Raw genomic sequence first — 12,056 nt, 5'->3', positions numbered from 1 at the left:
TTTCCTTTCTAGTAATTCTTGTATTGTAGATAGCAGACTCACTGTAATTCTTCCCACAGGAGATTGTACAAAATGATGAACTTCTCTTATATCGAAACAAGATGTTCAATTTCTAGTCCATCCAAAAAGTACAACTGATGCAAAATTGAGCAATTAATTTATAATTTAATTAATTATATTTTTATATTTTAAATTTTCATTTTTTAATTTGTGGATTCTTGAAATTTTCTTCGTCTATGAAACCAAATTATAAGTCATGGATTTTTTTAGAGCTTTTTCCTTTTAATAATTACTGTACTTTATTTATTTTTTTTTGGGTTTATTCCCTTTCAATTAATGTATGGGTTGAATATAATTTTTTTTACGAGATTATAAGCAACAATTTTTCAGATTATGAGTTTTTTTTTTTTAAATAATATAAATTATTAATGATTATAAAATCATTGTATAAATAATAATTATATTATAAATTTCTGAACAGTGGAGGGATTATATAATAATTTCGATAATTTTTTTTTTTTTGTTCTTGAATATTTTCTTAGCCCCACTTCGTCCTTATAATCGTTGAATGCTTCGTCTGTCATTTCCTTTCATTGATTGGAAGTTTGAATTTTATTCCTCCTCTTTCACTCCCTTGCTTTCTATCTATAAATATATATATGTGCAGAAGCACCCACCTTCACTTACAGCTCTCTGAACAATTCCGTATGAGTTTTGCTCTCTCTTTCTCTCTGTCTCTCTATCACACTACCTTCCCTGTTCTCTCTCCCTGCGAACACCTAAAAGCTAAAACAAAATAAATTTTGCTTTGTGCTTTCTTCTGTTAATTAGTTTCAAGCCTTTAATTTCTTGGGTTAATGTGGGTTTGAACTTTGAATAGTTATAGATATAGCGTGAAAGAAGGAAAACCAAGAAACTGAGTTTTTATCAGTAGAGAGAGATGAAGAAAAGCAACAGCGAGTCGCAGAAACTTGATCGAAAGACCGTCGAGAGGAATCGGAGAATTCACATGAAGGGTTTATGCTTCAAGCTTGCTTCTCTCATTCCTTCTCATCACTTCAAACATTCTAAGGTAAATTAATCATTTAATTACTCAGTTTTTGAAGCTACTGTTATAAACAAGTACCTATATTTTTGGAGATCATATCAGAAGATGGCATCACATACACATAAGCAAGTCTGAAATTTGGAAGCCGAGAGATGTAGCTTAGTTAGATAGCAGCCGGTGGGGGTCCAGTTCAGAAATAAATTAATGTTTGATTTGTCGATTAAAGACCACCATTCATCCATTCCTTGTTATCTTTGCTAATAGTTTCTTTCTTGGCTCTTTCTTTTGTGATCCAGTTCCCTCGTATACTATAATTGCGAAAAGAATTTATTGTTGAATAACCAGTTTTTCATTTTAATTCCTTAAATAAAATAGAATTTCAATGCCTGCACTATTATGGTAGCCACAAGTCTGCCTGGCTTAATTAACTAATATCTGATCATAATTATTCAATAAATATATAATATATAAAATAAATTTTTTCATAAATATCATAGCACCAATTCAAAAAAAAAAAAATGTATTGTGAATTTAAAAGGCAATATGTTGTAAATTTAAGATGTCAAATGTTAAATTAAAAGGCCAAATGTAAAAACCATACAATTTTCTCTCTACTTTAGGCTTAATATATATATTAGATTTGAACATGATGCTATATAATTTTCCAGATCCTTTTGATTATTAAAGCTATGCAAATCAAAGCTTTTATGATTTTAACAGTGGAATTACTAATGATTTATGCAGGACATGCTATCGCAGCAAGATCAACTAGACCATGCTGCAGCCTACATAAAGCACCTGAGAGAAAGAATCGAGAAATTAAAGAAGATAAAGGAACAAGCATTGGGATCCTTGGGAGCTAATAATAATACCATGGATGCAATGATGATGGGGCTGAGATTGCCAATGATTGAACTTAGAGAAATGGGTTCAAGCATAGAAGTGATTTTGATTAGTGGGTTGAAGAAGAACTTCATGTTATATGAGGTTATTACCATTCTTGAGGAAGAAGGAGCTGAAGTTGTCAGCGCCAGCTTTTCAACAGTGGGTGATAAGGTCTTCCACACAGTCCATGCTCAGGTGATTACTCATATTACTAAATTTTTAGCTTTCTTGATGTATAACGAAGCAGACTGATCGAAGAGATTAATTTTTTTCATTTGATAACTTCTTTTAGGTCAAAATCTGTAGAGTTGGTGTGGAGACTTCAAGGGTATGCCAGAGATTGCAGGAACTGATTTACTGGAGCTGCATGTGAAATCTGAAACATGAAGAGTGAAGAGCTTCCAGGACTGTCAAATATTTTCCCTTCTGAAATATTGGCATTAAATCATCCCACCTGCCAAAAGTACTGCCTAATAGATATTCTTGTAAATGCAGAATATCTAGCTAGCTTCATCGTTCCTCTATCAATACATATATATGTAGGAATAATCTTCTCTACTTTGTGTATTTTAATAATAATATAGTTCGCAATTCATGTTTTCCCCTTAATTCTTAATAACTTTATTCTTACATGAATATCTCTCCTTCCATGTATTCTCAAAATATTGCACGCCATAGTTTTATCATATGATATTTTCATACTAAATATTTAACTGTATCTTAAATTATTTGTAATGGATACATTACATTCTCCAATTAATTTAAGAGTACCAATCAAAGATAGACTGATTGATTGATCATGTAGGAAATGAAAAAATCTTAAATTTGAATTTAATATTAAAATATTTTAATAAAGTAATATAAATATTATTAAAATTTAAATAATAATAATAATAATAATAAAATATTAATAAAGTGAATTAAAATAAAGTAATCATAAAAAACATCGTGATTACGTTCTGTCAAACATAAAATTTGGATAGAATCATCATAGCATAAATTCATGCATCTCTTAGAATTTTGATAGATTGAAAGCATCCGCAATCTAGTGAGGTTCACCAAGTAAAATTCAGCTCATGTAGGACAAATCTAAGTACGGCTATCGGCCAACCACATTAATTTAATACAATAACCAAGAAAAGGGCTTCCCTGACATTTCAAGTTTCATTTGACAAATAATTGAAATAAGAAAAAATAAATAAATAAATTACCAAAAAAATGTTAAATCAATTAAAATTTTCCTTAAAAAAAATCATAGTGTTAAATAAAATTTTTGTTATTATTACAATTAAAATTTACGGTCTATAATAAATTATTATATTATACGAGACTTTAACTCCATTTATTTAGACTTTTATTAAAAATTAATGAGTTATTCGTTTTTCATAATAATTTAATGTAATCCGACCCATGCGTGCACGTTGCAACTGCACGATGCCCAGGAGTCAGTCAATTTTGTCGTTATGTGTAGGTGTGACCTTTAATTTAATAATTAAATATAAACAACCGTCTATCTTTTTCAGCATCCAATTTTTCAAATAATCGCAGTTATAAAAACACCATTAATTAAGAATTTATACATCATTTGTTGAAAATATATGTCTATCTAATTTTTAAAAACATTAATCTAGAATTATTTGAAGGACTTGTTCTTCGATGTAACCCATCGTGAAAATATCAAGAACAGTGAAGTACACATCATATTTTCAATCAAATAAAAATTATATATATCTGGCCCTAAACTATTAATTCAAAATTTTGTGGGTGTTTTTTTTTATTTATAAATTAATTAAAATTATAAATAAATAAAAAATTATAAATAAATTAATATTTAATTTATTTTATAAATTAAAAAAATAATTTAAAGAAATTATTTACAATTTATACATTTAAATAATTTTTTGATTAAATAAAAAAATTATATTATTTAAATAATTTTTAAAAATATTAAAATTATCTTATTTTATCGATCATAATACTAAATGATTTATCCTTTTTATCATTTTGATAAATAGATTTTTTTTTAAAATTTTGTTCATTATAAATTTAAAATATGAGATGTATAGTGAAACTCACCTATTAAATACATGAATCTCATATATTTATATGAGAATCTATAATAGATCGAGTTTTGATAAGAATTTTCCTTGACAAATTAAGTTTTTTTAAATATCTTTTAATTAAATATTTAAATTATTTAAAAATTAATTTTAAATAATTTTATTAAATAATTAATCACTTATTTTTAAATTAACTTATAAATTAAGGGAAACATTTTAAGTCAGACAATTAAAAAAAGTAAATAGTAAAGTCATGTTCTCTTTGTTAATCCGATTGGTTTATTATGCCATGGTTTGATGTTCAATAATGACTTTTTCGCTCAAATGACCACATCAAAATCTCTAGTTAATTATAAATAATTATATGTTATAATTAACATGGTTAATTTAATGTAAATCGATATTCATTCTTTCATGTTAATGGTATAAATAAGTAATAATTTTTTAAAACAAAAAATAACGAAAAAATCAATATATAATTAATTAAAGAAAATAGAGAAGACAGTCAAAGTCAGCTAAGAAGAAATACATTACGTTAAGAATGATGAAAAAGAGAAGAGAAACGCGTTTTAGTTAATTGCGATTATGGACTAATTTAGGAAAGGGAAGAATGGAGCAATTTTATTAATTTGTCAGCTAGAAAGTTATGAGGTGTTATTGTTGGTTTCTGTCTCCACCCATTTCCACGAAGTTGCTTTCCTCCGCCTCCCATTCAAACATAAAATAATTTTATCAAACTAAAACGTTCCCTAGAGTGCATGTTGATCTTATTTTGTTGGTTTTTGCAGTAAGCACTTAGACAAATCAATATCATCATCAACAATCAAACCTCCAATATGCTAAAGTGCAATCAAGCCGTACCCCTACGTAATGGTCGGTAGTTTTTTTTTGGCATGATCTATTGTATGAACACTCGAATGCTAGATTTCTATGAATGGAAAATGAGAAGAAGCACGACGGCCATGCTAAGAAGAAGCAGAAGAACTTTTTCTTAATTATTTGGTTTGAACAGAGATTTAGAAAAAAAAAAAAAAAGGCTTATATTTGTGGCAATCTTTGGACCTAATATCCATGGAATTTGACAAAATTCATGAATTTAAACAAATTTTCATTAATTTGGTATAAAAGTTAAATTTATGAATTTGAGAGGCTTTTTTTATAATAAATAATTATTAAACAATTTTTTATTTATTAAAATGAGCAATTTCACAAAATTAATGAGACATTGTGATGGGTGAGAGATTTTCAGTAATTCATAGATTAATTTAACTTTTTTTTTTACCAGTTAAGCACATAAATTTAAATAAATTTTATAGCCCTTTTGAAATCTAAAATTTTATAATAGTTTAATTTTTTTTATTAATTTTTATATTTGAAATGAAATAGTTTAATTATTTTTAATTTTAAAAATATTTATTTTAAAAAAAGTAGAAATCAAATATGATAGTATGAGAATGTAATTGAATTCATGGTTAAATTATTCCACACAAACTTATAAGTTAACTTTTTTATTTAATGTGTTACGTACGTTATTTATACTCGTTATTAATATTTACAATTTAAATTTGTTCACATGTAATGTTTTTAATAATTTTTAATATATTGTATAAGATTAATATCATTTAATTAAAAAAATTAATAATTCATTAAATATTAAATTTTTTAAAATTATAGTATTTTAAAATATTAAATTTTATAATGAAAATTAAAATCAAATTTTAACTAAAAACTTTATTTCATAATAACAACAACAATAATTTTATCTCTGAATATTTTTTTTATTCTCTTTATAATTTACATATAAATATTAAATGCTAAACTTCATTCTTTAAATTAAAATAATAGTAATATTAATGTTAATTTAATTAATTTTATAAATAAAAATATTTATTAAATTAAAAATTATAAAATATTTATCAAATTAAAATTTATTATATCTTCAATTACATTATATTTTAATGGGAAGCTATTTGTTATAATTAATTTTAATTATTAATATATAATAAATAAATAAATAAATATAGTAATTATAACAATATAATCTCAATTTAAAGAAATTATCCAATTGAAATAAGAATTCTAACGGTACTATAATTTTATATCAATTTAGTTTCATAATATATACATAATTTGTTTAATTTTTTTCATCATCAATGTATTATATTAAATCCTAACTTTTAAAATTTAAATTATAGTTATATTAGAATTATAACTATAATTATAGTTATGAAATTATAATTTTACATATAAATATTTTAGCCTTGATAATTTTTTGACATAATTTTCAATCACAAATCAATTTGAGCAAATAAATGTAATAATAATTATTATAAATAATTAATATGAAATAAAAAATAAATATAATATCAATTAATTTTTATAATAATTAATTAACAGTTAATTATAATTTTTTAAAAAATAATTTTAATAAAATGTTAATTTATTAAATAATCATTTGTTAGAAAAAAGAGTATAGCACATAGTGATTAGAGTTTAATATTTTTTTTCTACTTAGCTATATACATGTTGTTATAAATAAAATTTAAATTGTCATGATTTTTTAAATTATAAATATATATATTTATTATATTTAAAATTATATTTATATTAGAATTAAAATTGCTAAAAAATATTAATAAAAAATTATGATACCAAATAAAATTTAGTCATTCATTGTAATAATATTAAATTACTAATAATATTTTACTTAATCCCAATATTTCCCCTCCTTCATATATATATATATATATATATATATATATATATATATATATATATATATATATATATATATATATATATATATATATATATTAAAGTTAAACTTTCAAAATGACATCACAATAGAGTGTCACCTATCTTAATAAAGAAATTTAAAAAATCGTCACTTGTTTATTTTTATTTTTATATTTTTATATAAAAGAATTAACTTATTATATTAAAAATAAAATTTTTATTTAAATATTTTTAAATTTCAACTATTAAAATCTTATCTTATATTAAAAAAATTATTATTAATTTTTTGTTAGAAGATAAATATGATGAATTATTTTTAAAAGATTATATTAATATATATTAAAATAAATTTTCACTAAAAAGTTATTTATAAAATTTAAACATTGATTTTTTAAAAACATCTCTTATATTTAAAATTTAAGAATTTTAATAAATAATAATTAAAAAATTACCAAATTATATATGTATTCTTGTAGGATTGTGCGGTTACCGTGTTGCAAAAAACTTAACTATTAGCAAATGTGTAACTCCAACTCCTCGTGGAGAGATCAGGGCAATATACTAGCCTATTGAGTTATTCCTGCTCCGTATCAACAATTTCCTAATGCTTGTCAAGGATTCGAACCTATGACCTCAACCTTGATATTAATTGTAAGATCAAACGTTTGTTACTGTGTTAAAAACTTAAGCCGTTAGCAGATATACAACTTTAATTTCTTATAGCGTAATAGCCCAAATACCATAAGCCAAAAGGGATATTTGCAAAATACCGACTTATTGAACTGTCTCCGCTTAGTGTCAATAATTTTTTTTTCCAACTTTCTTTGTCCTCTTTTGTCACGACCCAACCTATGGGCCGGATCGGCACTAGGACCTGGGCCAGCCTAAAGCCCCCGAGGCCCGTAGTAAGCCTAACTATTCACTTAACCCAACTCTAAGGCCCATTTGGGCCCAATTTCAAGAAATCAACCGGACAGAGTCTGGCCATAAAATGGACCTTTTAACGGGGAGTTTTTGACTCACCCGATCTGTAAACACAGTAAATACTCAATTGGGGAGCTCAGCTCACCATCCACATACTCATATCATCATAAAAACATATGGGAGCTCAGCTCCCTCATCCAGTCCATCAAACATGCATATAATTATACGTTTACAGGTCCAACATGGTAATAATATTACAGACCAAAATCAAATAAATACTTCTAACACATGCGAAAATTCTAGGAGTAAATAAAATTACACAAATATTGATAAACAACCTGCGAAGGAGAAAAGCAAGTTAACCATAATAAAATCCTCCTGTAGCCTGAAAAAATATTGAACAGGAGTGAGCGTTCGACTCAGAGAGTAAAATATCAATTTTAACCATAATCTCTATAACTATCTAAAACTAATGCACCCTGTAGAGTGAAATATAACACCAGCAATAATTTCACATCATAACATCAAAAAGGTCATTTGGAGCACTCACGCACCCAGCAATATCAATCATATATATATATGGGAGCTGATCCCCTATACAGCTCTCTTAATTCCAACTGTGCCAGCGAAGAACTCAGCTCGGACTTCCACTTAATAACCAAATCGGGGTCCCAGTGAAGAACTCAAACCGTGTCTACCCCGACGGACCGGGTCCTAGCGAAGATCTCAAGCCGTGTCTACTCGTCCTATCCATAGTCCACACCACATCACACGCACGCCAACGCATGCACACTGCTCCAAATTACCACAACAACATACATGGCACTTTCACAGTTATGAATGCAACATAAATCGTGCCTAAAGTTTATCTACATAGATATATGCATATAAGTGATGCATGGGCATGCTTGAACATATAATAATAGTGAAATTACAATTAAAATTAATATTTTACTCACAGACTTGACAACGGTCACTGTGGCGGCTGGGCGGAGGAAGAAGGCTGTCCCAGCTCACCTTTGCCGATTCTGACTTCTGGAACGCGCTCGGGACGTCTGACAATGGGGGGCTAGCCAAAACCTCGGTCCAATTCGGATACTTTTCCGGTAACGGGTCTGTCTGGCTGGAAATTCACAGACCCGGACAACTGTCGAATTTCCGCGAATTGAGGATACCGAAAAATAGTGTCGAAAAAATTCGAAATTTATGTCGCCGCGAAGCTCTCGACGAGTGGAGAGCTCTGGTACTCTCGGTTTTCTCGTGGGATTCACGGTTTGCAAGAAATCTAGCCCGAAAGTCAAAATGGGCTAAAACTTCCCGGGCAAAAATTGGACAAACCACTCGATGGATTTAGGTGTTCTTGGTGTCTATGGAAAGCTCTCGACGAGTAGATGAGTTTAGACACAAGACCCGGTCCAATTGGTGGCCGGATCGGCCGAATTTTGGCCGGGAAGCCGAGGAGTCGCGCACGTGCTGCGCTTTGTTTCTAGGGCCGTTTTTTGGCGTTCCGGGCGGCAAACGACCGTGGAGGAGGGCTGAAGTGGGGCGCCGGTGAGGTGGGAAGGCAGGGGAGGTGGCGGCGCGGCAAGGGGAGGAGGGAGGAGAGAGAAAAGAGAGAGAGAAGGGGAGGAGGTCGGACGCGCGCGGGGAAGGGAAGAAGAAAAAGAAAAGGCCGGTCCGATTTGATCGGTCCGATCCGGTCCGGTTCGATTTGGCCGATTCGATTCAGGATACAAAATTTTGAATTTTTACTCTGCCTCGGGACCGAAAATGAGGTCCAAAAATTCCGAAAAAATTTCAGAAAACTCAGAAAAATTCGTAGACTCCAAATATATTTTTAGTTTTGCCACGTGGTCTTTAAATTAATTTTTAAAAATCATCAAAGTTTATATTTTCGAAAAATCGAACCCGATTTTTAAAATCCGAAAAATCTCAAAAAAATTCCTAAAATTTAAATAAAATTAAAATACCAAAAATGCTCATAAAATAATAAAATTTAAAATTTTGGGGTGTTACATTCTTCCCCCCTTACAGAAAATTCGTCCTCGAATTTTTACACAAGGCAGAATAAAGCACATGATTATACATTGAACAGATAAGGGTACTTGCTACGCATGTCCCGTTCTGACTCCCAGGTGCACTCTTCCACTGACTGGCTCCTCCACAAGACCTTAACCATAGGGATCTGTTTTGATCTCAGTTGTCTCACTTGGTAGTCTACTATGGCTACAAGTTGCTCCTCAAATGTCAAGTTTTCTTTTAGCTCTATTACATCTGGTTGTAGTACATGAGAAGGATCTGGAATGTATTTCCTGAGCATGGAGATGTGAAATACGGGATGAACATGAGAAAGGTTGAGTGGTAGCTCCAACCGGTAGGCAACTGCTCCAACTCTATCCATAACATCAAAAGGTCCGATATACCGAGGTGCCAACTTGCCTTTCTTTTCAAATCTCATGACTCCCTTCATCGGAGAAACCTTCAGGAATACATAGTCGCCTACTGCAAACTCCACATCCCTCCGTCTGGGGTCTGCATAACTCTTCTGCCTACTGAAAGCTGTTTTTAATCGTTCCCTGATTAAAGGAACTACCTCTGAAGTGTACTGCACTAGGTCTACATCATGCACCTTCGCTTCTCCCATTTCCGTCCAACACAGAGGAGACCTACACTTTCTTCCATATAGTGCCTCATAGGGTGCCATCCCTATGCTGGAATGGTAACTGTTGTTGTAGGCAAACTCCACCAAAGCTAGTTGATCATCCCATTGACCTCCAAAATCCAAAACACTCATGCGAAGCATGTCTTCCAGTGTTTGGATTGTCCTTTCAATCGTCCGTGCATGCGAGGGTGGAAGGCCGTCTTGAAGTTCAGCTGTGCCAAGTGCCTCCTGCAACTTTCTCCAAAACCGAGAAGTGAACTGGGGCCCTCTGTCAGATATTATGGAAGCTGGAACTCCATGCAATCTGACTATTTCTTGAATGTAGAGTCGGGCGTACTGTGCCACCAAATACGTAGTTTTCACAGGCAAAAAGTGAGCTGATTTGGTTAGACGGTCCACAATTACCCATATCGAATCATATCCTCGCGTGGTACGAGGCAACCTAGTCACAAAATCCATAGTGATCATTTCCCACTTCCATTATGGGATAGGGAGCTCTTACAGCTTCCCTGACGGTCTCTGGTGTTCAAACTTCACCTTCTGACAAGTCAAGCACTTGGACACAAAGTCTGCTATGTCTCCCTTCATGTCATTCCACCAGTTATCTTTCACATCATGGTACATCTTGGTGGAACACAGGTGGACACATGCATGATGTATAATGTGCCTCTTGCATGATTTCATTTCTGAGATTGTCCACATCGGGCACACATATCCTTGAACCTTGCACTAGGGCGCCATCATTGGCAAATCCAAAGTCACCACCTTCACCTTGCCGTACTCTTTCTATGATCTTCATCAATTGTTGGTCTCTATGCTGGGAAACTCTAACTCTGTCTCGCAAGTCTGGCCTCACTAAAAAATGAGCCAACAATACCCCCTCATCTGAAAGATCTAGGATTAAACCTTGATCCATCAACTCATGTATTTCCTGAATCAACGGTCTTTTCTCTACTGAAATGTGCGCCAAGCGCGTAAGATTTTCTGCTCAAAGCATCTGCTACTACATTGGCTTTCCCAGGGTGGTACTGGATGGTGCAATCATAGTCTTTCAGAAGCTCCATCCATCTCCTCTGTCTCAAGTTTAAGTCCCTCTGTTGGAAGATGTACTTCAAACTCTTATGGTCGGTGTATATCTCGCACACCTCACCATACAGGTAGTGTCTCCAGATTTTTAGTGCAAAGATTATAGTCGCCATTTCCAAGTCATGGGTGGGGTAGTTCTGCTCATGCCTCTTCAGCTGTCTTGAAGCATAAGCCACTAAATTTCCATTCTGCATCAAAACACACCCTAGGCCAACTCTGGAGGCGTCACAGTACACGGTGTATCCTTCACCACTCACAGGTAGTGTCAACACAGGGGCGGTGGTTAGACACTCCTTAAGCTTCTGGAAGCTCTCCTCACAGTCATCTGTCCAAATGAATGGAACATTCTTCCGGGTTAACTTAGTTAGGGGAGCTGCTATCCTGGAAAAATCCTGTACAAAACGCCTATAGTAGCCAGCTAAACCCAGAAAACTTCGCACCTCGGTGGTATGTTGTAGGCCTAAGCCAATCGATTCTGACTTCAATTTTCTTGGGATCCACTTGAATACCTTCACTAGAAACCACGTGTCCCAAGAATGAGATGCTTTCTAGCCAAAATTCGCATTTCGAAAATTTGGCATACAACTGGTGCTCCCTCAAAGTCTGAACACCATCCTCAAGTGCCACACGTGTTCTTCCTCGGTCCGAGAGTATA

At 31.5% G+C, this 12,056-nt stretch overlaps 1 protein-coding gene across 1 annotated transcript; it reads left to right on the top strand.

Annotated features, from left to right (window-relative positions):
• The first annotated feature begins 648 nt into the window (after positions 1-648).
• LOC110657082 (transcription factor bHLH162) lies at positions 649-2,542 on the top strand. The gene is made up of 3 exons (XM_021814144.2): positions 649-1,072; positions 1,793-2,128; positions 2,226-2,542. Exons 1-3 carry the CDS (start codon positions 941-943, stop codon positions 2,304-2,306), a joined length of 549 nt encoding a protein of 182 aa, XP_021669836.1. The 5' UTR covers positions 649-940; the 3' UTR covers positions 2,307-2,542.
• Positions 2,543-12,056: the final 9,514 nt, after the last annotated feature.

Source organism: Hevea brasiliensis, chromosome 13 (genome assembly GCF_030052815.1).
Source record: "Hevea brasiliensis isolate MT/VB/25A 57/8 chromosome 13, ASM3005281v1, whole genome shotgun sequence".
Classification (NCBI taxonomy): Eukaryota; Viridiplantae; Streptophyta; class Magnoliopsida; order Malpighiales; family Euphorbiaceae; genus Hevea; species Hevea brasiliensis.
This window is presented reverse-complemented; position numbering and strand designations above follow the sequence as displayed.

Excerpts from the sequence above, each read along its gene's own strand:
- LOC110657082 (XM_021814144.2), top strand. The coding sequence starts at position 941 with ATGAAGAAAAGCAACAGCGAGTCGCAGAAACTTGATCGAAAGACCGTC. Across the intron at positions 1,073-1,792 it reads ATCACTTCAAACATTCTAAG|GACATGCTATCGCAGCAAGA; the intron begins GTAAATTAATCA and ends TGATTTATGCAG. Across the intron at positions 2,129-2,225 it reads TCCACACAGTCCATGCTCAG|GTCAAAATCTGTAGAGTTGG; the intron begins GTGATTACTCAT and ends AACTTCTTTTAG.